The sequence below is a fragment of the Amblyraja radiata genome, chromosome 12, assembly GCF_010909765.2.
Source record: "Amblyraja radiata isolate CabotCenter1 chromosome 12, sAmbRad1.1.pri, whole genome shotgun sequence".
Lineage (NCBI taxonomy): Eukaryota > Metazoa > Chordata > Chondrichthyes > Rajiformes > Rajidae > Amblyraja > Amblyraja radiata.
This window is the reverse complement of record NC_045967.1, coordinates 56,966,393-56,994,338: the sequence shown is the minus strand read 5'-3', so window position 1 is coordinate 56,994,338 and position 27,946 is coordinate 56,966,393. Positions and strand designations below refer to the sequence as shown.

Below are 27,946 nucleotides of genomic sequence, written 5' to 3'. Positions count from 1 at the left end.
GAAGAAGTCGAAGAGGGTCACGTCTCGTGTGGCTGTGGGGGACCGGCTGCGAAGGTTCCGGCAGTCGAGGACGACCAGCGGCACCTTGACCGCAGTCTCTGCGGTCCGTAGTCACCGAAGCTAATCCTGCTCAGCTGAGTCCAGCACCGCGAGCTGCACAGCCCAAACCAGCGCAGCGGACTGGAGGCAAAGCCAAGCAGAAGTCGGTCCGGCCGGTTGATTCGGATGAGTCGGGCCAGGAAGCCTCGCTGCCGGGAAACAGTGGAGGTGACCGCCTTTCCCGCATGGAACGGTTGATGGAGCAAATGTTCCAACGTGACATGCTCCGGGAGATGGAGTATGGTCACCATGGGGGTCATCGTACACCCATAACAGCCTTACCCAGGGCTGATCAATGCATCTCCCTCGACAGAGGTGAGCAATTCGGGCCAGGGCTGGGCTGGCTCTGAAGAAGGGGACATGGCTGAAGAAACCGGCGGTGTGCTGGGGGTGCAGGATCCAAAAGAGCTGCTGGGAGTGGTCACCAAATTTGCGGTGCCACCACAATCAGGACAGCCGTTGCAGACCAAGCTGGCGGCCAGCATCGACTACCTGTCTTTCCATCCACTACAGGAACAGGTAGTCAACAAAACTACGGAGAAGTATATGCCTCCTGAGAACTGTATTTCGTTAAATGTCCCTGCAGTAAACAGTGTGATCTGGGGGTACATTGGGCCTGGCATAAGAACCCAAGAGGTCAAACTGCAGAAGATTCTGAAGCTTCTGACATCGGGCATAACGGCGTTCGCTTATTCCGTCTATGGTACAGAGATGACGACACTCAGCAGGATACAATGGCACTGCTCTGCAATACTCAGTACGAGATAAATTGTCTAAAAAAGAGTGCAATAAAACCTGCACTGAACCCCAAATTTGCAGGGTTGTGTAAAACAACTGGAACACAACCACAAATACTGCTATTTGGGGGAAACTTGTCAAAACAAGTCAAGGAGCTTGATGAAGAGGCTAAAGCCATTGGGCTCATGAGGGCTTCATCAGGAACGAGCAAGACCACACACCCCAGAAGGCAGCACCCCTATGCATCCACCAGCAAGCATCGACACCAGGATGCTGGTGAAAGCATGAGGGCCGCTCAGCAATCACTAAGGTCTTTTTTAGGCCAAGGCCCAGGGCGACCCTCATTGAAAATGCGCCAACCCCGCACTCCGGCGCCTCATCCACAGAAGAGGCAGAAGCCGTAGAAGTGAATGTGTCACCGGTAACCATGGAGGTAGGTGGGTCTGGTTCCATCCAAAACATAAAAGGTGTAGGTCCTGTACTAACAGGGGGAAGGTTACACATGTTTTGGGAGGCATGGAGGTCTATTACTACTGATAATTTTACTTCGGAGTCACGTGAGTGACTACGTGAAGAACCCGCTCAGTGTGCAGGCGCGGCATTACGCCAGCAGTGCAACAGCGGCGGCAGCTGGAGTCAGGCTCTCCAGCTGCACTGTAAAACGGACCGTTAGGTAAGTATACGGTGCGTGCAAAACTAACGGAGGAGAGTGAAGTTGTGTTTGCTTGCAGAAATGTCTACACAACAAAAAAGACTCTCCAAGAAAACTGCCCCCGATCTAACTCCACCAGAGGAGCGTTCTGTTCCAGCGGGGCAGCAACCGGCGGCAGCGTCGCTCTTAGAGCGTTTCGCTATCCCCGAGACCGAGCCGAGCCCAGTCCCGCTAATGCCTGCACGGCGGACTGGGAGAAAATCGACCAGGAAGTCAAACCGGCCGGTCATTTCCGATTCGTCGGAGGGGGACATGTCTCCACCCAAACGGAGGAGAGACAGCCGCCTGAGCTGCATTCAGCAGCTCCTGGAGCAGGTGCTCCAGCGGGATACGCAGCAAGAGCGTTCCCGGGGAGGAAGGTCAGGTACCTCCTCCACAGTGTCTTGTGCACTGCCCTCTGCTCCCTCATTACTGGAGGCTAGCATTGGTGACCAGGGCTGGGCTGGTCTGCAACAGGGGCAGGCGGACGAGTTCGGGAGTATGCAAGGGGTGCAGGAGCAGGAAGAGCTGCTGGGTGTGGTGGACCGCTTTGTAGCAACCCCACGGGCTGGAGCACCGCTGGAACCAAGAACGGCGACCAGCATCAACCATCTTTCGAACAAACCCTTAATGGAAAAGGTGCTCTCTGAGGTACTAGAACAATACACAGCACCAAAAAACTGTGAGGTCCTCAAAGTAAAAAGTGTAAACAGCCAAATCTGGGGGCATGTGGGGTCACACATCCGGATCCAAGAATTAAAACTACAGCGGATCCTCAGGCTCCTGACGTCGGCCATCACAGCCTTTGCTCGTTCCGTGGAGACCACGGAGATGGATACCTGCCAGGAGGATGTGCTGGCATTAATGTGTAACACACAGTTTGAGATTAACAATCTCCGGAGGGAAATCATAAGACCTGCCCTCAATCCCAAATTTGCTGGGTTGTGTGGATGCCCCAGCTGCGGAGACGGACGCTCTGCTATTTGGGAAATACCTCAATAAAAAACTGAAGGACATGGAGGAAGCAGCGAAAAGTTTCGGCCTCATGAGGGCAAGCCCCGGGACGAGTAAACCAAGTCCTCCGATACCCAAGTGGCAGCACCCCACGGCATCCACCAGTCGACGTCCTCAATATGGGACTGGTGAACGCTCGGGGTCCGCATATTATCCCCAAAGACCTTTTTTAGATCAGGGCCCAGAGCGGACCCCCTGGAAAATGCGCCTCCCCCCAACATCGCCAGCACGTCAGAACAAAATCTTCAAGAAAATGAGGAAACAGAAACGCCAATAACCATGGAGGTAGGTGGGTCTGGTTCCTACCAGCATATAGAGAATAAGGGTGCTTTACTAACAGGGGGAGATTACACTTGTTTAAAGAAGAATGGGGTACGGTCACGAGTGACAAGTATATACTCAACACCATTAGTGGATATAAAATACAGTTCATATCAGAAAAAACGCCGCCAGTTCAACATTGGCCCCAAAGGGTATTTTCTCCCTCCGTCAAAGAGAAACGTGAGGGACAAGCTGAACTGGTGAGACTCATCACAAAGGGGGTCATAGAAAAGACCAAACATGAACCTTTGGAATTTGTATCCAATATATTCACTAAAACCAAAAAAGATGGTGGATGTCGCATCATCATTGACTTAACATCACTAAACAAGTTTGTTAAGTATATACATTTCAAAATGGAAACATTTGTTACTGCCAGACAACTGATTTCCAAAGGATACTTCATGGCAAGCATTGATCTTAAAGATGCTTACTATCTAATACCCATACACAAGGATCATTGTGTAAATCTAAGTTAAAACCCTCCACCATTATGGACTATCTGGGTTTCACAATTAACTCAGACCATATGACTGTTACCTTGCCGAAGGAAAAAATGGTTGGATTAGCACAATCATGCAATAATTTAATGGTCAACAAACGACCAACTATTCGACAAGTAGCAAGAGTGATTGGGAAAATGGTAGCAGCATTTCCGGCTACACAATTTGGACCTTTGCACTATCAAAATTCACAAAGAGCAAAGGTACAGGCACTAAAACGACATAGAGGTCACTATGACCGTGTCATGGAATTACCCACTGAAGCAATATCAGAGCTACAGTGGTGGGCAAAAAATGTTTGGCATAGTTTCAGCCCTATTATCATCACTAACCCTACTTTAGTGCTTCAAACAGATACCAGTGCTCAAGGATGGGGAGCAACTAACTCCATATCCAGCACAGGTGGTAGATGGACTAACCCAGAGTCATCATTACAATTTACACTGGGCATTAACTATTTAGAGATGTTGGGCGCCTTTTATGGTTTAAAAGCATATGTATCCAATATGCAGCACTTGCATGTTCGGTTACAAATTGATAATACTACGGTGGTGGCTTATATTAACCATATGGGCGGCATAAAATCATTGGTGTGTCGAAAGACATATTTGGCTCTCAGCTACCTATCTACGAGGTAAACTAAACACAGTGGCAGACACCAGGTCACGCAAATTCAATGATAATATCGAATGGATGTTAAACCCTAAAGTATTTGCTAAAATTATTAAGCAATATGGAACGCCAGATATCGATTTATTTGCATCAAGACTAAATCACCAGTTGCCTATGTATGTCGCTTGGGAACCAGACCCAGAGGCAGCAGCGGTAGATGCCTTCACGCTGGATTGGGGAAAATTTCTTCTTCTATGCTTTTCCCCCCTTCTGCCTCATCAGTCGGGTACTACGCAAAATACAGATGGACTCTGCTTCTGGTATTTTGATGGTGCCCGACTGGCCTACACAGCCATGGTTCCCAGTTCTACATGACATGGTGGTAGAATCACCAATGGTATTTCCCAGTGATCCAGGATTATTAACCCACCCAGTATCAGGCATAAGCCACCCATGCCATAAAGACATTAAACTCCTGGGTTGCAGGTTTTGAACAGACCTTACCTGGAACTGGGATTGTCCGAACAAACCATCAACACCATGTCGGCATCCCTTCGAACATCCACCAAGAGGCAGTACTTAACCAGCATCAAAAAATGGGAAAAGTACTGCCAGGAAACAGGGACAACATATACAACCAGTCACCAATGTACTGGAGTTCCTGGCCTATCTACACCATCATGAAGGGATCAGCTACAGTGCCATCAACACAGCACAAAGTGCTCTTTCTGCTTACCTCAAACCTGCAGGACAACAGGCAATGGGATCCCATCCACTGATGGTAAAACTGATGAGGGGCATTTATAATATCAAGCCCCCTAAGCCCAGGTATACCCATATTTGGGACATCAGTGTGGTCCTGACATACCTCAGGGAATGGCCACCAGCCAGATCCCTCGGCCTCGAGCAAACTACACTAAAGACGCTCATGTTGATGGCACTCGTATCCGCTCAGAGGGCCCAGTCACTACACAAATTGAGGCTGGACAACATGGTGACTACCCCAGATCAGATCACATTCATTCTACAAGGTCTGGTGAAACAAAGCAGGCCAGGAACATCTAATCCACTAGTGGTATTCCGGGCCTACCCACCAGAGCCACGATTGTGTGTCGTGACCCATCTACAACAGTACATAGACACAACCCACAACATCAGAGGGAGTGAACAAACCTTATGGGTCAGCCACAAGAAACCTCATGGCTGGGTAACAAGCCAAACCATCTCAAGATGGCTAAAACAAGTATTGAAAGCTGCAGGGATAGATATTAATACCTTTAAATCTCATTCCACTAGGGCAGCATCTACATCAACGGCAGCGAGAATGGATGTACCTATTGACCTCATACTAAATACGGCAAGATGGTCAAGGGAAACAACATTCAGAACATTTTACAATAAGCCGTTGATGAAACCTGATTTATTTGCAGCAAAGATATTAGAAGCTGCAAATATTTAATTTAAGCCCGGGGGAACAATTTATTTTTGTTATTGTTAATAAATACCTTTTTGTTTCTTGAAAAACAGATTCATTGGTTGATTACGATAACACTTCCTCCCTCAAGAACTTCGGTAGTGAGTGAAATAAAACTGTTACACGGTTTGAAATCACAGAGCTTTGAAATCTTCACGTAGTCACTCACGTGACTCCGAAGTAAAATAATAAGATTAAACGAGAACTTACCAGTTTGAAGTTTGATCTGTATTTTATGAGGAGTTACGATGAGGGATTACGTGCCCTCCGCTCCCACCCTCATTGATGTCTCCTTATCTTTACTATGTTTACTTCAAATAACTGTGTCTATCTGTGATTCCACACCGCTGCTTGGAAGTATGCCGCGCCTGCGCACTGAGCGGGTTCTTCACGTAATCCCTCATCGTAACTCCTCATAAAATACAGATCAAACTTCAAACTGGTAAGTTCTCGTTTAATCTTACTATTATATACTACAAAGTATTCAGGGATATGAAATTGAGTTCATCCAAAAAGGCATGCCCCCAGTTCAACATGTGCCTAACCGAGAGTTTGTACTCTCACAACAGGAGAAATTGGAAGGACATGCAGAACTGGGGAAGATATATGCCAAAGGAGTAATAGAGAGATCGGAACATGACTCTCTAGAATTTGAATCCAAAATATTCACGAAAACCAAAAAAGATGGTGGATGTCGCATCATCATTGACTTAACAAAACTGAATACTTTTGAAAAGTATATTCACTTCAAAATGGAAACATTTGTTACTGCCAAACAATTAGTTTCTGAAGGATACTTCATGGCATGCATCGATCTAAAAGATGCATACTATTCAGTACCCATACATAAGGATCATCGTCGATATCTAAAATTTAACTGGATGGGGCAACAATGGCAGTATAAAGCGTTGTTTAATGGATTAACATCAGCCCCAAGACTATTTACCAAGATATTAAAACCGGCCTTGGCAATACTCAGGAAACAAAAACATATTGTCATGGCATATCTTGATGATATATTAATTCTGGGGAAAACCCTGGAACTAGCCAAATCAGCAGTCTTAGCTACCAAACATTTGTTGGAAAAACTGGGGTTCATCGTCCATCCAGATAAATCTAAGTTGACGCCATCCAAAAGTCTTTGCATCTAGACTTAATCACCAGTTACCGACATATGTCGCTTGGGAACCAGGCCCTGGGGCAGCAGCGATGGACGCTTTCTCGCTGGATTGGGGAAAATTGTTTTTCTATGCTTTTCCCCCCTTCTGCCTCATCAGTCAGGTTCTACACAAAATACAAATGAACTCAGCATAAGGTATTTTGGTAGTACCCGATTGGCCTACTCAGCCATGGTTCCATGTGGTCATCGACGGTCTCGGAACCATATATGTCCATCGTTAAACGATCAGATCTTTTAGTCCATCCTGTAACGGGCAAGAGTCACCCATGCCATGACAGGATCAATCAGTTGGTTTGCAGAATCTAAAGAGACCATTGCTGGATCTGGGACTAACGGACAGGACCATGAACATGATCACGGCGGCCTATCGAGAGTCAACAAAGAAGCAATACCTCTCGAGTATAAGAAAATGGGAATTGTATTGGTCAAGGACTGGTGTAGCGTATAATACAGCTACAGTTACCAATGTCCTGGAATTCCTGTCCAGCCTTCATTTTGATGAAGGACTGAGCTACAGCGCTATCAATTGCACGAGGAGTGCCCTGTCAGCATACTTGTGGCAGGCACCAGGACAGCATTCCATGGGATCCCACCCTCTAGTTGCTAAACTCATGAGGGGCATTTACAACACGAACCCTCCTAGAGCGAGGTACTCCCAGATATGGGACGTCAGTGTTGTACTAACATTGCTCAGGGGTTGGTCACCAGCAATGTCCCTGTCCCTGGAAAAGCTCACGTTAAAAACAGTTATGCTGATGGCACTGGTCTCAGCTCAAAGGGTCCAGTCCCTACATAAACTGAGACTGGACAATATGATGGTATCAACAGACAAGATAAACTTTCGGATCTTGGAGTTGGTTAAACAAAACAGACCAGGAACATCAGGACTGAATTTGGAATTCCGTGCATACCCATCAGATACCCGACTATGTGTTAAGATACACCTTTTGCTATATCTTAAGTCTACTAAAACCTTAAGAGGTAGTGAATTGGCACTATGGGTCAGCTATAAACAGCCTCATGGCAGGGTATCAGCACAGACCATCTCTAGATGGCTCAGACAGGTTTTGGGAGCTGCTGGGGTGGATACTGACATTTTTAAATCTCATTCCACCAGGGCAGCAGCAACATCGGCAGCTAGAGACATGGAAGTGCCTATGGACCATATCCTGGCTACAGCAGGATGGTCTAGAGAGAAGACCTTCCAACTCTTTTATAATAAACCGATCACCAAACCTGCGGTGTTTGCAGAAACAATTTTGAATTCTGTAATATAATTTATCCCAAGGGATCATTATTTTTGTTAAAATAAATTTTTATTGTTTGAATTTTGATTCATGTCTGAATACGATAACATACTTCCTCCCTTGGACGACTATGGCAGTGAGTGAAGCATGGACTAGTTCCACGGCATGAAATCACAGATCTTTAAAATCTTCACGTAGTCACACGTGACTCCGAAGTAAAATAGTAACATTAAACGAGAATTTACCAGTTCGAAGATTGATCTTTATTTTATGAGGAGTTACGTCGAGGGATTACGTGCTCTACACGCCCACCCTCCATCATAAAGGTCAACTGGTATTCTAGTTCTTCTTATCTTACTATGTTTATTTCATCTACTGTTGTCTGTGATTTCACACCGCTGCTTTGAAGAATGTCGTGCATGCGTGCTGGCGGGGTCTTCACGTAATCCCTCGACGTAACTCCTCATAAAATAAAGATCAAACTTCAAACTGGTAAGTTCTTGTTTAATCTTACTATTTTATGTGTGTGTATATTAAAAAATAACTTGCTCTGCACATCTCCTTTAAACCTCACCCTTCTCACCTTAAAATTATGCCATCTAGTATTTGATATTTCCATCCTGGAGAAAAAGGTTCTGACTGTCTACCTTTTAGATGCATCATAGGAATTTGAAGGAGCCAGTGAATGTCTCTGGGATTTTTCTCAATTAGAGTACACCAGATGTTGATTCGTCAGTGACATGAAGTGAACCAAGACTCTGAGAGGAAGTAAACCCCTGTTGATTGAGGGCTTCTGCTTCCCTTCACTTCACGAACCAAGATCTCCACAGCTGACTTCCGAAGGTAACGTTGGGGTTTGTGGTTGCTACGGTAAAAGTCAGCATAGTACCAGGTGTCAATGTCGATAAGGCTGCATCATAGACTTAGTCTGCGCTTCACTGGATCAATGGGGAGGTGTTAATGAGGTCGGCCACAGTGGTGCAGCGGTAGAGCTGCTGCCTTATAGTGTTTGCAGCGTCGCAGACCCGGGTTTGATCCCGACTACGGGTGCAGTCCGTGCTGAGCATGTATGTTCTCCCCCTGACCGCGAGGGTTTTCTCCAAGATCTTCGGTTTCCTCCCATACTCCAAAGACATACAGGTATATAGGTTCAAAAGGGAACTGCAGATGCTGGAATATCGAAGGTACTCAAAATTGCTGGGGAAACTCAGCGGGTGCAGCAGCATCTATGGAGCGAAGGAAATAGGCGATGTTTCGGGCCGAAACCCTTCTTCAGACTCTTTGTTCAGAGGGGGAAAGATTAGAGTGAGACAGGGGAGTGGAGAAGTTGAGGCGGTTGACGTCGCGGCGGCAGTTCTGAATAAAGAGTTCCAGAGCCGGGACTTTATGAGGGGGGTTCCACGAGGAGGGGGTGCGTTGGAGACGGGAAAAGGGGTCATCATTGGGGGGCGAGGACTCCTTCCCATGGAAGTGCGCTGTGAGGCGGAGACAACGGTAGAAGCGCTCCAAGTCATGGTGGGCGCGGAACTCATTGAGATGGGGACGGAGGGGGACAAAGGTAAGACCTCTGCTGAGGACAGACCGTTGGGTGGGGGAGAGGGGGAGGTCGGGGGGGATGGTGAACACCCGGCAGGGGTGGGAGTTGGGCCCAGAGGAAGGCAGGTGGGTAGACTGGGGACGGGGCGATGTGTGGGGGGGGGTTGTGGGTGTTGGAGGAGTGGTGGGTGGTCAGGGGGTGGGGGGGAGAGGGGGCTGTAATGTGGGTGGGGAAGAGCGGGGGTGACATGGTTGGGGGGGGATGGGGGAGGGTCAGTGGAGCAGCCACTGAGGTTAGCAAGGCTGGGCAGACGGGCGCTAGGACCCAGTGGAGTTAAGTCCAGCTGAGTGGGAGTAAGCAGCGTGGAGGCTGAAGGCCCAGTGCAGAGTCCAGGCTCCAGGTAAGGCGACGGCTGTGGGTTGCTGGAGGGGGGTGGAGTGGCGCAGGTCACCGGACCCGATGGTCGGAGCCCAGTGGCGCGGGTCAACGGACCCGATGGTCGGAGTCGAGTGGCGCGGGTCACCGGACCCGATGGTCGGAGTCCAGCGGTGGTTGAGTCGGGGTCCGCGGGCGATACGTGGGTGGTCCCGGTGGGCGGGTCGGCGGCGAGATGAATCGTGTGCATTGCAGCGGCCATGTTGGGGGAGCCCCGATTTGGCGGCGATGTCGGGTAGGTCGGGTCCGGCGGCGATGTCGGAGGAATCGGCGAGGGGGAGAAAGTCCGAGTTACCGTAGAAGCTGCGAGGCTGGGCGTCATCGGTCGGCAGGTGAGGGTCGGCGGCGGCATCGATGTGGAGGTCGGTGAAGACGGCGTCCCGGTGAGTATGGAAGTCGCTCCTAGTGGCCAAGATGGCGTCGCGGGACTCGGGCAGGCGAGGCGGGCCAGAGTTGGGGCCCGGAGTCTGCGGGCGGTCGAGTCGCGGAGTGTAGGCGTCGGGAGTGGCCTGGAGTCGGGATAATTTAAGGTCCTTAGTGGAATTAAGGTAGGCCAGGAATTTTTTATTAAAGAGGTGGATCTTCCGGCGGATGAAATACAGCTGGGGTCCGTTGCAGGTCTGGGTTTTGCTCCCGATGCTCCCGATGTTGGGGAAGTCCAGGACAAGGGGTCACAGCTTAAGGATAAGGGGGAAATCCTTTAAAACCGAGATGAGAAGAACTTTTTTCACACAGAGTGGTGAATCTCTGGAACTCCCTGCCACAGGGGGTAGTCGAGGCCAGTTCATTGGCTATATTTAAGAGGGAGTTAGATGTGGCCCTTGTGGCTAAGGGGATCAGAGGGTATGGAGAGAAGGCGGGTACGGGATACTGAGTTGGATGATCAGCCATGATCATATTGAATGGCGGTGCTGGCTCGAAGGGCCGAATGGCCTACTCCTGCACCTAATTTCTATGTTTCTATGTTAGTGAGGCCTGAAGCACAGGGAGTGTCGATGTGAGGTCCTGTTGGTGCCGGCGCATCGCGACCAGGGTGGATCTCAGTGCCCGGTTGGAGAATTGCTGGGTATGCCGGTGGATAGCCAGTCGGTACCGATGGTCCGGTTGGGGTCCGAACTGGGAGGTAGGGAACTGGAGCTGGAAGCCGTGGGGTATGAGGTGATGGCGCAGGCAGGACCCGAGGAAGCAAATGTGGCTGTGGTATCGAGTCTGGGTAAGGATGTGGTCGTACAGTTGGAGGGCAGGGGGGATCACAGAAGGTGTGCAGTTAGAGAGGAGGTTGTGAAACTGTCTCCGGAGAGAGGAGGAGAACTTCTTCAAAGTAGGCATACCTTGAGGAGATATCGCAGTAGAGTAGACAAAGTGTTCAAAAGGGAACAGATGCTGGAATATCGAAGGTACACAAAATTGCTGGGGAAACTCAGCGGGTGCAGCAGCATCTATGGAGCGAAGGAAATAGGCGACGTTTCGGGCCGAAACCCTTCTTCAGACCTTGTATGACATGTATCAGAGTCTGAAGAAGGGTTTCGGCCCGAAACGTCGCCTATTTCCTTCGCTCCATAGATGCTGCTGCACCCGCTGAGTTTCCCCAGCAATTTTGTGTACCCAGGTATATAGGTTAATTGGCTTGGTGTATGAGCAAATTGTCCTCAGTGTGTGGGTAGGGTAGTGTTAATGTGCGGGGGTCGGTGCGGACTCGGTGGGCCTAAGGATCTGTTTCCGCCTTGGATCTCTAAACTAAACTAAACTACACCTCCGTCCTCGGTATTGTTTTTTCAGTGCAAACCAACTTAACGAAGGGCAGGGTTCAAATGAGATGTGTGGGGTAAGATTTTGCACAGAATGCAGTGGGTGCCTGTAGAGTGCTGCCAGGGGTGGTGGTGAAGGCAGGTACGATAGTGCCGTTTAAGAGGCATTTAGATAGGTACGTGCATATGCTGGGAATGGAGGGGTATAGATCATGTGCAGGCAGAAGAGATTAGTTTACCTTGGCATCATGGAACATCAGACATGGTAGGCTGAAGGGCCTGTTCCTGTGCTATAATTTTTCTATGCTTTACCTAGCTAACTGATTTAACAATTTGCACTATCATTTCCAGTAAGTTCCTCAGATCAAGAGGTTAAATAAAATCAAGAGGCTATTCACTGCTTGCACAAACTGACCCTGACAAGAACGATGGATAATATGAACAATGTAACATTTACAAACACTGATAATGATCATTTTACGTAAAGAGGAGAAAAATTAAAACACTTCACAATGTCCACACAGCATAAATACATTTGAAAAAATCCTTGGGTTAAAATCAAGATGTTATTAACTCCTGTGATGGTATTCAGTAACAGACACAAGATGCAAATAAACCTCAATCCAAATGAAATTCCCATCCTCACTCATTCAACCAACCAGACATATACCCAGTGATCCTCCCCAGGAAGAGGCTGTTCAGGTGAACAGTGCCGTGCTCTGCAAAAATTACTTACTCCCAGTATTGTTCACCTGGACCCTGGTGAGGAACATGGATTTCAGATCCATTTGAACACGTTTTATTGTTTGCCTGCAGCCAGGTTGTATTAACGACTTCAGAATATCCGCTGTCCAGAGTGAGGTTGCAGAGTGGATCTGAAAAACATGGGGTATGGATGAAAAGAACATTTCTTTGGAAAAAATATTCATTTCTAAATAATAAACGGGGTCATTATTGTTGAATCAGTCTGATCCCTGTTATCAGGTGAGCGAGCGTTCAGAAGACTAAGACATAGAGTCTCTCAGTAGATCCTGCTCTGCTGAGATTGTAAGGGTTAATGCGGTAGCAGCCATTTTATTCAAGCTATAGCCGACATTTTAAGTCAAACATATTAATTTAGTAAAAACAGGCTTTGCAGACTGATCTTCACTATGCTAGAGAAACACTGACAAGAAATAGTTTCTCTGAGGTTGGACATTCTGATACCTTATCACACAACAATGCCTTCTTGTTTCTGCAGCTGCCTATACTCCATAATAACTCCCATGTGCTCCTTAACACAATTAAAGGAAGCCTATTATGTCTTTTTACACCATGACTTTTTTATGTGTCTATGGAAAAATACTACATGTACCATAAGCTGTTTTATTCGGTATAAATAGTGCTTGTACTTCTGTGTATACTTTGAGAGGGCGATCGCGGGCGCTTGAGTGAACTTCGGTACATTCAAGTATCTGTGTCCCTCTCCCATCATGATGTTAAAGTAAAGGCTTTTGACTGAGACGTGTCTTTTGAATTATTTTACAGTCTGCTAAACTTTCACAAGATCACCCTGTCTGTGATCCTCTAATGTTAATAGTCCGAATCTGAATATAAAGAATTCTGAGCAAGTACAGCCAGAAGGAAGCCATCGGGTTAGGCATGCCTGTACTGGCTCCACATTTCCACTTTTTTTTCTGTAATGGGCCTGTCCCTCTTAGGCGACTGCAGGAGACTATGCAGTCGCCACATGGTCGCTACATGTTCGCGGATGGTTGCCGGGGAGTCGCCTTGATGGTCATAAGGAGTTCCCGCATTCTGGGAACTAGTCACGGCCTCATTATGGTCGCCGTGAATTTTTCAACATGTTGAAAAATTAGTGGCGACTAGTATGAAGCCGCCATGGAGAGTAGCGAGAATTCTCGAGCCGTAGGTGGGTCGCCAGGAGGTCCTTATGGGATGTCAGGAGGTCGAAGGTTCTTGTAGGTTGCAGCCGGTGCTGAAAGGTGAATTTCATTGGCTCATTGGGGAAAAAAAGGTAAGCAGTAGTTTTCAGAACCAAGGATAACCGACCCGTAATGTTAAATGTCTGCCGAACTTCACAGCCATGTATCTCTGGCTTTTTTTAAATTATTTTTTTTTTATTTTTTTTGTGTTTTTTATTTTCTCTTTTATGCTGGAAAATCGAAGGTAGAGAAAAGTGCTGGAGAAACTCAGCAGATGCAGCAGCATCCATGGAGCGAAGGAAACAGGCAACGTTTCGGGCCAAAACCCCTCCCCAGTCTGAAGAAGGGTTTCGGCCCGAAACGTTGCCCACTTCCTTCGCTCCACAGATGCCGCTGCACCGTACCTCTGGCTTCTTAAATGCTGTCACCACTCCTTCTCCCCCCCCTCTTTTAAAGGACTTACCGTACACTGTGCTTTAGCCACTTTTTACAGCGCCAACCTTCCTGTTCATCGTGGTGTATGTCTGTTTCACCTTGGCTTTGCACTGTGTGAATTATTTAGACAGCACTCTCCCCGCTTGCCCTGTCCCCCACCTGCATAACAGGTTGGTGAAGGAAGCGATGTGTTTGTGTGCGTGTTCCACTCTAACAGTCGCCGTTCCAGTTGCCGGTTTTTCAGGCAACTGCCGGTAACTTGACAGTCGCCGGCAGACTGCTGAAAAATCGCCTAAGTGGGACAGGCCCATAACTCTATGTTTCTCATCCTGAGTATTTGCCGTATGGTGTCTTAAAATATTAATGAACCTGAGCACATGTTTAAAGTGAGAGAGGCAATATTTAATAGGAACCTGAGTGGTAAAGTTTTCAATAAGGCTGGTGGTTATGTGGAATGAGCTGCCAGAAGAGGTAGTTTAGGCAGATATTATCACAACATTTAAAATAAATTTGTACATGGATAGGAAAGGTTTAGAGAAATATGGGCCAAACACAACAAATGGGACGAGTGTAGATAGGGTATCTTGGTCGGCATGGATAGGTTGGGCCTAAAGTCCTGTTGCTGAGCTGTATGACTGTCATTCCCCACAGCTTGTTTTCCCTTATGAAAGGTTTAGTATGTTATACTCTTTCCACAGATGCCTAACCTCATGAGAGTCTCCAGAACACCCTGTTTGTATTTCAGATTCCTTGAGTTGTGGGTGAAATCTGACTCAATGTTTCTCTCTTTGTTATTAACTCACACATTTAGTAACTTGTAAAGAAACCTAATTACACAAAGATGAGACTGAACAGCAAATATCAGTAACTGGTGCAAAGAGGCAAAGCATGGACTGGAAATGGCCTTTTGAAGAGAAACAAGGGAGCACTATCTCTCAGAATCCCTGATGTCTGTGTGGGAAACTCCTTTCTGTGGGAATAGGTGGGTAACGTAACCTGTGGCTGCGATATTAACCAAAAAAAATCCTGTCAGTAAAAACAAATTACCTCATATGCTGTAGTAAAGACGGTTATTCCCTCGAAAGGAAGACTGTAATCACAAATTGTCTTCTGATAAACCCTTCCTCCATGCTGCAAAAATATGTAGACTTAACTTTTTTGATGATTAAAATTACTCTGTGACAGTCATCACCGTATACCGAGCCTGTGTCACATGGGCAGACATCAACCACACCCCCAGTCTGTGTAACAAGGTCAACCATCACCCGCTATCCTAGTCTGATTCAGTTTCTCAATCATTCTGACTGACAGAGTAGAACTGATGGTAGAAGTTTCTACAGAGTAAAAGTTGAATATTTATTGCACAGATATTACACAAAACAGTACCTCTGGGTGTCCGACTGCAGGTTTCATCCGCACCCCACCAGCTGAAGCAGTCTGACCATGGCAGAGGGGATTGGAAGGAAGCAAACAGGCAGAACAGGCTGTAGGCGATGATGCAGTTGTAGGAAATGTGCACTAATGTAATCAGAAGGACCATAGCAATCCCCACTCCTTAGATAGAAGAAAAAAATGGAAATTACATTAGAAAAAAAGACACACATTGCTAGAGTAGCTCAGCAGGTCAGAATGCATCCATTGAGAATGAGGAACAGTGAAAATCTATGTTTTATATGCTATCAAATCAGATACAATATATAATACAATCCAACCAAACTCGTACAAGTAGAACAAAGGGAATGAAGCAGAGTGCAGAATATAGTACTCGGTATTGCAGCATAACAGTTTCAGAGACAAAGTCCAATATCTGCAACGTAGCAGAGAATTCTACTATACCCTAGCTTATGGAAGGATCATTCAGATGCCTGCTAACAAAGGGGAAGAAACTGTTCCTAAGTCTGATAGTTCGTGCTTTCAAGCTTCTGCATTTCCAGGCCAACGGGAGCTGAGAGAAAAAGGGATGACGAGGGTGAGGAGTCTTTGATCATGTTGACTGCTTTCATGAGGCAGTGAAGTGTAGGTGGGGGCAATGGTGGGGGGTCTGGTCTGCCTGATGGCTGGGCTACATCTGCAATTCTTTACAGTTGCTTGCGGTCTTGGGCAGAGCTGTTCTCAAACCAAGCAACAGTATGCTTTCTATGGTTTTTCTGTAGAAGTTTGCAGCAATCATGGGAGACGTACTGAATTTCTTCAGTCTCCTGAGTAAGTAGACGTGTTGGTGTGCATTAATTCCTGTTGCTTCAATGAGGTATGTGAAGGCACATTGAACCTCCACATTGAACTATCATGAACCCTCTGCTGGACCCTCTGCAGTTTGCATATCGGGCCTATAGATCTGTGGATGATGCAGTCAACCTGGGCCTGCACTTCATCCTCCAGCACCTAGACCGCTAAGAGAACTATGCGAGGATTTTGTTTGTTGATTTTAGCTCTGCATTCAACACCATTTGCCAGATCTACTACACTCCAAACTTTCCAAGTTGACTGTGCCTGAACCCCTCTGTCGGTGGATCACCAGCTTCCTGACAGACTGAAAGCAGCATGTGAGGCTCAGAAAGCACATCTCGGACTCGCAGACCCTCAGCATAGAAGCACCGCAAGGCTGCGTACTCTCCCCTCTCCTCTACTCTCTACACCAATGACTGCACATTCACTGACTCCTCTGTCAAGTTTCTCAAGTTTGCAGACGACACAACCCTGATTGGACTGGTCCAGGATGGGGAGGAATCTGCCTACAGACAGGAAGTGACACAGCTGGCGTCCTGGTGCCATCACAACAATCTGGAGCTCAATGCTCTTAAGACAGTGGAACTGATTGTAGACTTTAGGAGAGCTCCCCTCACCCCACTCACCATCAACAACAACACAGTCACATCTGTGAAGTCTTTTAAGTTCCTGGGAACCATAATCTTCAATGCCCTTAAATGGGAGGAGGGGGGGGGGGGGGCACCATCGACTCCACAGTCAAAAAGGCACATCAGAGGATGTACTTCCTGCGGCAGCTGAGGAAGGACAATCTGCCACAGGCAACGATGGTCCAATTCTATACGGCCACCGTAGAGTCTCCATCATGGTCTGGTTTGGGTCAGCCGCCAAGCACGACATCCGGTGGCTGCAGCGAATCGTCTGATCAGCTGAGAAGGTTATTGACTGCAACCTTCCCTCCATTGACGAACTACACTGCAAGGGCCAGGAAGCGAGCAGATAAGACGATCTCTGACCCCTCTCACCCTAGCCACAAACTCTTTGAATCACTTCCCTCTGGATGGCGACTCCGGACCGTGAAATCTGCCATAGCCAGACATAAAAACAGCTTTTTTCCATGGGTTGTAGCTCTACTCAATAACCAAAAATCTGTAGCCTCCTTTTGCTCTAGTATTTTATTTAATTCACATGTTTAATCGATAATGTTGTGGCGGTCCCCAGGGGGTTAGGCCACTTCTTAGGTCATCCCCCTCGGCTCTTGAGGGACAGGGACGATTGTCTGGCCACGCTGTTTCCCGAGGGTTGCTCGCGGGCGTTCTGTGTGTTTGCCATGATTGATTAAACTACTTCTGAAACTTCATCCAGGCCACTACAATTGGTGACCCCAACGTGATGGAACACAACGGCGTTGGGCTGAAGCTCCCGACTTTGTGACTGAAGAGCCTGATATCTGGTTCCAGCAGGCTGAGGCACAGTTTGCTCTGCGAGGGGTGACGGTAGATGAAACTAAATACTTTTACTTGGTCAGCGCTCTTGACCAGGTGACTGCGAGGCGGGTTAAACCTTATCTCAGGGCCCTCCCGGCAGCTAACAAATATAGGGTCCTCAAGGCCCGGCTCATCAGGAGGTTTGGCCTTTGTGAGTCTGAGCGGGCAGCTCGGATTCTCCGAATGGACGGCCTGGGTGACCGTCGGCTCCTGGAGGACATGCTCGCCCTAATGGGTGACCACGGGCCTTGTTTTTTATTTAAATATGCTTCCCTGCTGCAGCTCCCGCCCGGCATCCACCTGCAGCTCGCCACCGATACCTTTGCCGACACGCAGGTGCCGGCTGAGCGCACCGACCAGCTGTGGATGTCCCGTCGGCGGGACCTGGAAGCGCTGGCCGTCCTTCCCATGGCATCAGGAGGCGCGGAGCAGATCGGGGGCCGCTATCGACCGCGTCTCCACTGCTCCCGTTCGGCCCCCTCGGCGAAATCCTGCCACCATCGGGCATTCCAACGCAGGCACGTCTTTCCAGCAGGGCCCGCCTGCAGTTCCACCCGACGCCAGCAGAGGTCACTATGGTTCAACCCAGCCAACTTCGCCTGCAAGCAGACAATACAATACAATTCAATTTATTGTCATTTGGACCCCTTGAGGTCCAAACGAAATGCCGTTTCTGCAGCCATACATTACAAACAAATAGACCCAAGACACAACATAATTTACATAAACATCCATCACATTGCTGTGATGGAAGGCCAAAAAACTTATCTCTCCCCTGCACTCCCCCCCCCCCCCCCCCCCCCCCCCCATGTCAGAGTCAAAGTCAAAGCCCCCGGCGGGCAATGGCGATTGTCCCGTGGCCATTAAAGCCACGCCGGGTGATGCAAGGTCGCGCACCGGGTCTTGGTGTTAGAGCCCCCGGCGTGCGCTCGCAGTCCCGCAACCATTCCAAGCCGCGCGGGGCGATGATGTAAGGCCCCGCTCCAGGAGCTCTTCAACCCCGCAACTCGGGCGGGAGAAGTCGCCGTTGCGGAAGCCCCGAAAAGCGGTCTCCCTCCAGGGACCAGCGGGCTCCCGGTGTCACTGTCCGCCAAACCCGCAGTTGCAGCTACCGAATCTCCGGAGGTCGGGCCGCAGCAGCGTCCACCACAGCTCCACCCACTCTGGACTCGGCCAGCTCCGCGACGGTGAGGTGAGTAGTCGGCACCACAGCTCCCGGTCTTCCTGTTGGAGGCCGCTCCTCGTTGCAGCCCCAACGACAACGGAGACTCGACAAAGAAAAGGTCGGGTCTCCCGTGCAGGGAGAGATTTAAAAGTTACCCCCTCCCCCCCACACCACCCCCACCCCCCCACACACATACCCCAACAAAAAATAACAAAAACTACATAAAAACATAGACATAAAATAATAAAAACGCAGACGGACTGCAGAGGCCGCTGCTGACGAGAGTCGCGCCGCGCACGGTAATGAATGTCGCCCCCCCCTGTGCGTTCCCGGGAAACGCAGGGGCCGGTCGTCAGTGATTCCTTCGGCGGCCGGCCATATTCATTGCATCTTCGCCTGGGATCGCCACACCGGGGGTCGATTCCTCGTGGACACCGGTACTGAAGTGAGTGTTCTGCCTCCCTCCATTGCTGACATCCGTGCGAGCAAACGTGGCCCCCTCACCGCGGCGAACGGGAGTGCTATTCGCACCTATGGAGTTCGCACCATCACCCTCAACTTTGGCCACAGTTGCTTTTCATGGAAGTTCGTCATCGGCGACATTTCCCAGCCACTGCTGGGCGGCGACTTCCTGCGAGCCCATTCACTCCTCGTGGATGTCAAGCGGCGGCGCCTGGTGCACTCAGTCATGTTGGAGCCAGTCTTCCTGCGCATTCGTGATCCAGTTGCACGCCCTGATGGTTCCCTGTCGTCCGTAGATGCGACTTTCACGAATATCCTGGCGGATTTTCCAGACATCCTCGAACCCCACTTCAGCTCCACCGCCCCCAAGCACAGGGTGGAGCACCAAATTCTGACTACCGGCCCACCTGTGCACGCCCGGGCGCGTCGTCTTGCACTGGCCAAGCTCCGCCTAGCGCGAGAGGAGTTCCGCCTGATGGAGACGATGGGCCCCTCCGATAGCTCATGCGCGTCACCGCTCCACATGGTCCCCAAAGCGGGAGGGGGCTGGCGCCCGTGTGGGGATTACCGTCGCCTGAATGATGCGACCATCGCCGACAGGTACCCAGTCCCGCATATTCAGGACTTCAATGCCCATCTGGCCGGAGCATCGGTGTTCTCCAAGGTGGACCTCGTGTGAGGGTACAACCAGATTCCGGTCCACCCCAATGATATCCCTAAGACAGCAATTATTACACCGTTTGGATTTTTGAGGATGCCGTTTGAGTTGAAGAACGCCGCGCAGGCCTTATGAACTGTGTGTGCCGTGTCCTGGACTTTGTATTCGTGTACTTGGACAACATACTCATGGCCAGCCGCTCGCGGCAGGAGCACTGCATCCACCTCCGTCAGCTGTGTCAGCGCCTCAGTGACTATGGATTTGCTATCAACTCATCCAAATGCCGTTTTGGGTTGACGGCTATCAACTTCCTTGGCCACCACGTAACTCCACAAGGGGCGGTGCCTCTGCCGGCCAGGGTGGATGCTGTCCACAGGTTCACCCGTCCAACCACAGTTAAGGGCCTCCAGGAATTCGTGGGGATGGTTGCGTATTATCACCGTTTCTTGCCGGCGGTGGCGGCAATCATGCGCCCGCTTTTGCACCTGATTGCTGGTCATCGCAAGGAGGTTGAGTTGTCCGACGAAGCAGTAGCTGCATTCGAGAGTGCTAAGGAGGCCCTGGCAGGGGCCACGATGCTCGTTCATTCACGTTCCTGGTGGCGGCGCGACTCCTACAGCCTGTCTGTCTTTTTTTTATTTTTGTCTAGTTAAATGTAGTGTTTGTGTTTTTTTAAGCTTGGTTTTAAATGTGTATATGTGGGGGGCGGGGGGGGGGGAGGGGGAAACCGTTTAAAATCTCTTCCCTGTACGGGAGACCCGACCTTTTCCCTGTCGGGTCTCCGTTGTCGTTGGGGCCTAGCACCATGGAGCGGCCTCCAGCCTGAATGACCCGGGGGCTCGGGAGACTGCACTGCGGACTACTCACCATCGTGGGGCTGGCCGGCCTCGGAACGTGGGGAGCGGTGGTGACTCGCTGCTGCGACTCGACTCCTGGGGCTCGGTGGCTCCAGCAACGCAGCCGCAGGTCCGGTGGACTGAGACATCGGGAGCTCGCGGGTCCGGGGGGGAGAGAGAGACCGCTTCCCGGAGCTCCCGCAACGCGACTTCTCCAGCCCGTGTCGCGGGGTTGGAACGACCTGGAGCGGGGAAGTACATCACCCGGCATGGCTTCATGGCCGTGGGACTCACCAGCGCACGCTGGGGCTCCGACCTTGTACTTTCAGACCGGGAGCGGGGCCGTAAATCGCCCCGCACGGCCTAAAATGGCCGTGGGACTTATCATCACCCGCCTGGGGCTTGGATATCGGGAGAGACATGGAGAGCAGGGGAGAGAAAAGACTTTTGCCTTCCATCACAGTGGGTTCACTGTGATGGATGTTTGTGTGAACTTAATTGTGTGTATGTCTGTAGGACATTGTCTTTGTTTGTATGGCTGTGGAAACAAAATTTCGTTTGAGTCTCACTGGGGCTCAAATGACAATAAATTTGTATTGTATTGTATTGAGAGGATGCCCCGACTGCCCTGACGGTGAACGCTTCTGAGATGGCGGTTGGGGCAGTGTTGGAGCAGCTCGTTGACGGATGCTGGCGGCCACTCGCCTTCTTCAGCAGGCATCTCAGTGGTGTTCAGTACCGTTACAGCACTTTCGACCGTGAGCTCCTTGGTCTGACCTCGCCTTATGCCACTTTCACTACTTCCTGGAGGGGAGGACTTTTACTGCCTTCACGAATCACAAGCCGCTAACTTTCGCGTTTGCCAAGGTTTCAGATCCGTGGACTGCGCAGCAGCAGAGGCAGTTGGCGTACGTGTCCGAGTACACCACCTTCATCCATTTCGTCGAGGGCAAGTACAACAGGGTGGCCGACGCCTTATCGCGACCTACGGTTCACGCCATTCTCCAAGCCGCTGAGGGTATTGATTATTCCGCCCTGGCAGCCGCACAGCTGGTCGATGAGGAAATGGCACGGCAGTATTGGGCTTGCAGTTGGAGGACGTTGTATGTGGTCCTGGGGGCGCAATGCTGTTGTGCGATGTCTCCACTGGATTTCCGCGACCCTTCGTCCCCGTTGCCTGGCGGTGCAGGGTGTTTGAGGTGCTCCACGGACTCGCTCATCCCTCCATCCGGGCGACAACGGCCCTTGTAGCCTCCCGCTTCATGTGGCATGGGCTGCGCAAGGAGGTTGGACATTGGCGCGCACCTGTAACCCATGCCAGACCGCCAAGGTGCAGCGACACGTTTGTGCGCCGTTGCAGGAGTTTGGCATCCCTCGGCAGCAGTTCGACCACATTCACATGGACATCTTGGGGCCGCTGCCGCTGCCGCTGTCCCGGAGAATGACCTACCTCTTCACTGTGGTGGACCGCTTCACACGGTGGCCTGAAGCCATTCCACTGTCCGATTCCTCAACGGCCACTTGTGCCCGGGCCTTGGTGGCGCACTGGATCGCCCGGTTCAGGATGCCGCTGGACATAACATCCAACTGGGGGCCTCAGTTCACGTCGGGACTGTGGTCGGGCATGGCACGCCTCCTGGGGGTTCGTCTCCACCACACGACGGCGTATCATCCGCAAGCGAACGGACTGGTGGAGCGGTTTCACCGTCAACTCATGGATGCCCTGAAGGCACGGCTCAATGATCCGGACTGGGTGGACGCTCTGCCGTGGGTTTTGCTGGGGATCCGCACCGCACCTAAGGAGCATTTGGCCTCCTCCGCTGAGTTGGTATATGGGTCCACGTTGACGGTACCCGGGGAGTTCATTCCGCCGGCGCGGAGCCAGGTGGAGCAGCCTTCGGGCGCTCTGCAACGTCTGCGGCAGACGGTGGGAAAGCTGGCGTCTGTGCCAACGTCTCGTCATGGGTCCTTCCGTCTGCACGTTCCCTCTGCTCTGGAGGATTGCTAGTTCATCTTCCTGTGCAGGGATGCTCATCGGACACCCCTCCAGCGGCCGTACGAGGATCCCTTCCTGGTCCTGGAACAGGGTTCGTCCACTTTCGTCCTGGACATAGGGGGTCGGCCTGAGACTGCTTCGGTCGCGCGGCTGAAGCCGGCGCATATTGCCATCGATCGGCCAGTGCTGGTAGCATGGCCCCGCAAGCAAGGGCGCCCTCAATCTAGGATACCTCCTCCAGTGGCTACTCCATCCCCTGCATCTGTTGGTCGCTTGCTCGTTCCTGTGCTGGGCATGGCGCGCACCCGGGCTAGTCGCCGCGTGTGCCCTCCTGTCCGCTTCATGCCTCTGGTTCTTGGGGGGGGGGGGTCCCTGGGGGTTAGGCCACTCAGCTCTTGATGGACAGGGACGATTGTCTGGCCACGGGGTTTCCCGAGGGCTGCTCGCGGGCGTCCAGTGGGTTTGCCATGATTGATAAAACTACTTCTGAACCTGCCTGGTGCCTGGCCGTTTCCTGACCTCATCCAGGCCACTACAATGTTTTATTATTAATGTTTAATGTTTTATGTGTCATTCCTAACTGTCACTGTATGTCATGTTGTCACTTGCGGGCGGAGCACCAAGGCAAATTTCTTGTATGTGAATACTTGGCCAATAAACTTATTCATTCATTCATTCATCCATTGTCAGAGAAACTCTGATGAGATGTCCTTTCTAAGAGCTCCCACCACAATGAGAGACTCAAGGGAACACTAGTTTTGTCCTCTGTCCATCCCCTTCCGCAAACATGTTTTCCTCTAGATTCACAATTTGCAATTCTTCAATCCTTTTGTCTCACATCATCTGTATTTTCATCTCTGGCCTGTGTCCAACTGTCTGCCTATCAAAATCCACCCTCACCTGTTTCACCTACTAATTGCAGGCTTTATCCTGCCCCACCTCTCTTCCACCTCCAGTTTAAATTCCATTTGTAATATTTTGGAGGACCAAGAACCAAGAACTCTCTTAACTCTCTTGGGCAAATGTGATGAAATTAACCATTTTAGTTGGCATGGCTAAGTTGAGCCGAAGGGCCTGCTTCTGTACGGTATGACTACAATGGACTGTTGCACTGTTGACAGGTCATCTTTTGAGGACAGTTTGCTTTAAGATACATTGAAGACATAATAACAAGGTAAGTTATTCACTTCCCATGCAATCTCTACAAATAGTATCTCTTTAAGTAAAATGAAAACGGTAGTATGTGAAATATTGTTTGATAGATAGAAAGAATTCCAGGAATTGAGTTTAATACCTGACTAATTGTAGAACAATGAATGGCAGCAGTTTTAAGTTATTTTCATTTTACTTAGAGATGTTCTTTGAGATATTGTGAGAAACAAACAACTTGCCTTGTTACTGTGTCGTCAGTATACACTAAAGCAATGTGCATTGCCAACTGTACAGCTGTGGCATCTCACTGTTAGTGTATTTTCACTGTCTTTGTAAAAGTATATAATACAGATAGGTCAGAATATGAACGCTGTCAGATTTTTTTCCTGGAGTAAAATGTCAAATACTTATGAAGGCATAGTATTAAGCTGACGGAAACAAAATTTAAAGATTTACGAGGCATTTTTTTAAAATACAAAGAGTTACAGGTGGCAGTGTCATATTCAGCTGTGATCTGAATTCCTCAACTAATGAAAAGTCTACATTCCAGCCTCTAATCAAGGCAACCTACTGAGGCTCAACAGGTGATTTTCATTTTAAATATTGTCTGATTGAAATATCTTCCCCCGTGAACGTACAGCCATTGACTCACTCCGCAAATCTCCCCCCCTGAATGTACAGCCATCGACTCACCCCGCAAACCGTCTCCAACAGACCCCCTCCTCTTGGACCCCCCCTCATGGCCATCTTCCGGCTTTAGACCTTTTTATTCAAAACTGCCAGCGGGACATCAACCGCCTCAACTTCTCCACTCCCCTGTCTCACTCTAAACTCTCCCCACTTGAACGTACAGCCATCGACTCACTCCGCAACAACCCAGACTGGGTTATCAAACCCGCCGACAAGAGAGGTGCCGTGGTAGTCTGGCATGCTGGTCTCTACAAAGCTGAGACCACGCGCCAACTCTCGGACACCACCTCCTACTTATCCCTGGACCATGACCCAACTGGCGAGCACCAGGCCACTATCCCCAGCACCATCACTGACTTCATCAACTCCGGCTCCATGCCCTCCCAAGCCTCCAACCTCATCGTTCCCCAGCCCCGCATGGCCCGATTTTACCTTCTCCCCAAAATCCACAAACCTGACTGTCCTGGTAGACCCATTGTCTCTGCCTGTTCGTGCCCTACCGAACTTATTTCCATATACCTCGACACCATCCTATCCCGCCAGGTTAAATCCCTCCTGACCTATGTTCAAGACACTTCAGACACCCTCCGTTGTCTCCGGGCATTCCATTCTCTAGGCCTCCATCTACTCATCTTCACCATGGACGTCCAGTCACTCTACACCTCCATCCCACACCAGGAAGGTCTCAAAGCCCTCCGGTTCTGACTCGACCGGAAAACCAACCAATCCCCGTCTATAGATACTCTCCTCCGCCTAGCGGAGCTGATCCTTACCCTTAATAACTTTTCATTTGACTCCTCCAATTTCCTCCAAATACAAGGCGTAGCTATGGGCACGCGCATGGGCCCCAGCTACGCCTGCCTCTTTGTAGGGTACGTCGAACAATCCTTGTTTGAGACGTACCAGGGCCCCATCCCCGACCTCTACATCCGCTACATCGACAATTACATTGGTGCTACCTCTTGCACCCACACACAACTCACTGACTTCATCAACTTCACCACTAACTTCCATCCGACACTCAAATACACCTGGACCATTTCCGACACTTCCCTACCATTTCTTGACCTCACTATCTCCATCGCAGGTGATAGACTTCTGACCGACATCCACTATAAACCCACTCACTCCCATGGCTATCTAGACTACACTTCTTCCCACCCTGCTTCCTGTAAGGACTCCATCCCCTACTCCCAATTCCTCCATCTACGCCGCATCTGCTCCCAGGATGAGGTGTTCCACACCAGGGCATCGGAAATGTCCTAATTCTTCAGGGAACGGGGGTTCCCCTCGCCAACTATAGATAAGGCTCTCACCAGGGTCTCTTCAATACCCCGCAACACTGCTCTCTCTCCCCATCCCCCCACTCGGAACAAGGGCAGAGTCCCCCTAGCCCTCACCTTCCACCCCACTAGCCGTCACATAAAACAAATAGTCCTCCGTCATTTTCACCACCTCCAACGTGACCCCACCACTCGCCACATCTTCCCACCTCCCCTCCTGTCTGCTTTCCGCAAAGACCGATCCCTCCGTAACTCTCTGGTCAATTCTTCCCTTCGCATCCGCACCCCCTCCTCCCCGGGCACATTCCCTTGTAACTGCTGGAGATGCTCCACTTGTCGCTTTACCTCCCCCCTCGACTCCATTCAAGGACCCAAACAGTCGTTCCAGGTGCGACAGAGGTTCACCTGCACCTCCTCCAACCTCATCTATTGCATCCACTGCACTAGATGTCAGCTGATCTACATCGGTGAGACCAAGCATAGGCCTGGCGATCGTTTCGCCGAACACCTCCGCTCGGTCCGCATTAACCAACCTGATCTCACGGTGGCTCAGCACTTCAACTCCCCCTCCCATTCCAAATCCTACCTTTCTGTCCTGGGCCTCCTCCATGGCCAGAGTGAGCACCACCGGAGATTGGAGGAGCAGCACCTCATATTACGCTTGGGATGTCTGCACCCCAGCGGCTTGAACATTGACTTCTCCAATTTCCGGTAGCCCTTGCTGTCTCCTCCCATTCTCAGCTCTCCCTCTGCCCTCTGGCTCCTCCTCTTCCTTTCTTCATCCGCCCTCCCCCCCCAACCCTACATCAGTCTGAAGAAGGGTTTTGGCCCGAAACATTGTCTATTTCCTTCGCTCCATAGATGCTGCCGCACCTGCTGAGTTTCTCCAGCACTTTTGTCTACCTTTGAAATATCTCACTCTGAGTATAAAGTACTGTCGTAATTCCACACCCATATCTCCGTTAAAGATGTACAGTTTCAAGCCTTGAGACTGAAGCATTTTCTCTTTGTTCAACATTGTTGAATCTACGTTATTATTTGGTGTAGTTGACCCACTTTTATTACTTAATACAATTAATGTTATATGATATAATTAACATCCCCTTGTTTATTAAATATAACTATTCCCTATGTATTCCTAATGTACGATACTCATTCCCTTTGCTTCTGCCTTTCCCTCTCATGTATTGTGAATCCTCAACAGTACCTCCTCCGTTCCTGTACGCCAGGTAAGGGAATCTCCAGATGTTGCCCAGACCCACAGTGAACCCGATCACTGAGAGCAGGTAGTCGGTTTTCGAGGACCAGTTGCCTCGCTCCACATTTTCGTCATTTTCGCCCACGCTTCCATCGATGGCAGACTGGAGGAGTGAGAAAGAGGAAAGGTTAGATTTTGTTACGTATGAACTCAGGACAGTTTCTGCCCATTGCCCTCACCCTGAGCTCCTCTCCATTAGGTCAATAATAATCCCACAAAGTAGCCCCACAGTTCAAAGTAACCCAATCCCCATATAACCAGCTTTCTTCATGCATCAATGTGATATTCACTGTCTCTGCTGGCGTGTATATTTGATTATTATTCTGAGGGAACCCAGACGTAGCCAATCCTTTCTTGTCCATTTTTCACAATGACGAATGATCCTTTCACTTGGCCTGCGGTTGAATGTAATTTCAGGAAGACTTTCGTGGCTGGAGGTTTACGGCGCTTATACTGCATCTAGTTGAGAGAAATGAAGTTTTATATGAGGCAATAGCTTTTCCACAGTCACAAGCCAGAGTTTTAAAACTTGGGTCCAGTGATACTTGCAGTCACTGTACACATTCATTCATTCATCAATTACAAATTATTTTCTTTAGTTACTTATACAAGTTTTAGAACCTATGGTACCAAAGTACAGATTTAACACATCCACTGATGTGATAACCCTGGCATATTATTCCCCTCCTCGACAATTAGTCCAAAACATCACCTAGCCATGTTACTCCAGAGATGCTGACTAACCAGCTGAGTTACTTAAGCATTCTTTGTTCTTTTGTGTAAATAGCACCTGCA

General features: G+C 49.7%; 2 protein-coding genes across 2 annotated transcripts in view; both read right to left on the bottom strand.

The window, feature by feature from the left end:
- The window catches only part of LOC116979312 (sodium- and chloride-dependent neutral and basic amino acid transporter B(0+)-like), a 50,559-nt gene extending 35,057 nt beyond the window's left edge, over positions 1-15,502 (bottom strand). Inside the window, exons 1-2 of the mRNA XM_033030920.1 lie at positions 15,346-15,502; positions 12,336-12,474 (exon numbers count right to left, since the gene is read on the bottom strand). Coding sequence (XP_032886811.1) covers positions 12,336-12,474; positions 15,346-15,499 — 293 coding nt within the window. The 5' untranslated portion in view covers positions 15,500-15,502. The remainder of the gene's footprint in view (positions 1-12,335; positions 12,475-15,345) is intronic.
- The window catches only part of LOC116979247 (sodium- and chloride-dependent neutral and basic amino acid transporter B(0+)-like), a 156,376-nt gene extending 129,242 nt beyond the window's left edge, over positions 1-27,134 (bottom strand). Inside the window, exon 1 of the mRNA XM_033030848.1 lies at positions 27,101-27,134. The gene's annotated coding sequence lies outside the window, so the exon portion shown is untranslated. The remainder of the gene's footprint in view (positions 1-27,100) is intronic.
- Between the last annotated feature and the right edge of the window lie 812 nt (positions 27,135-27,946).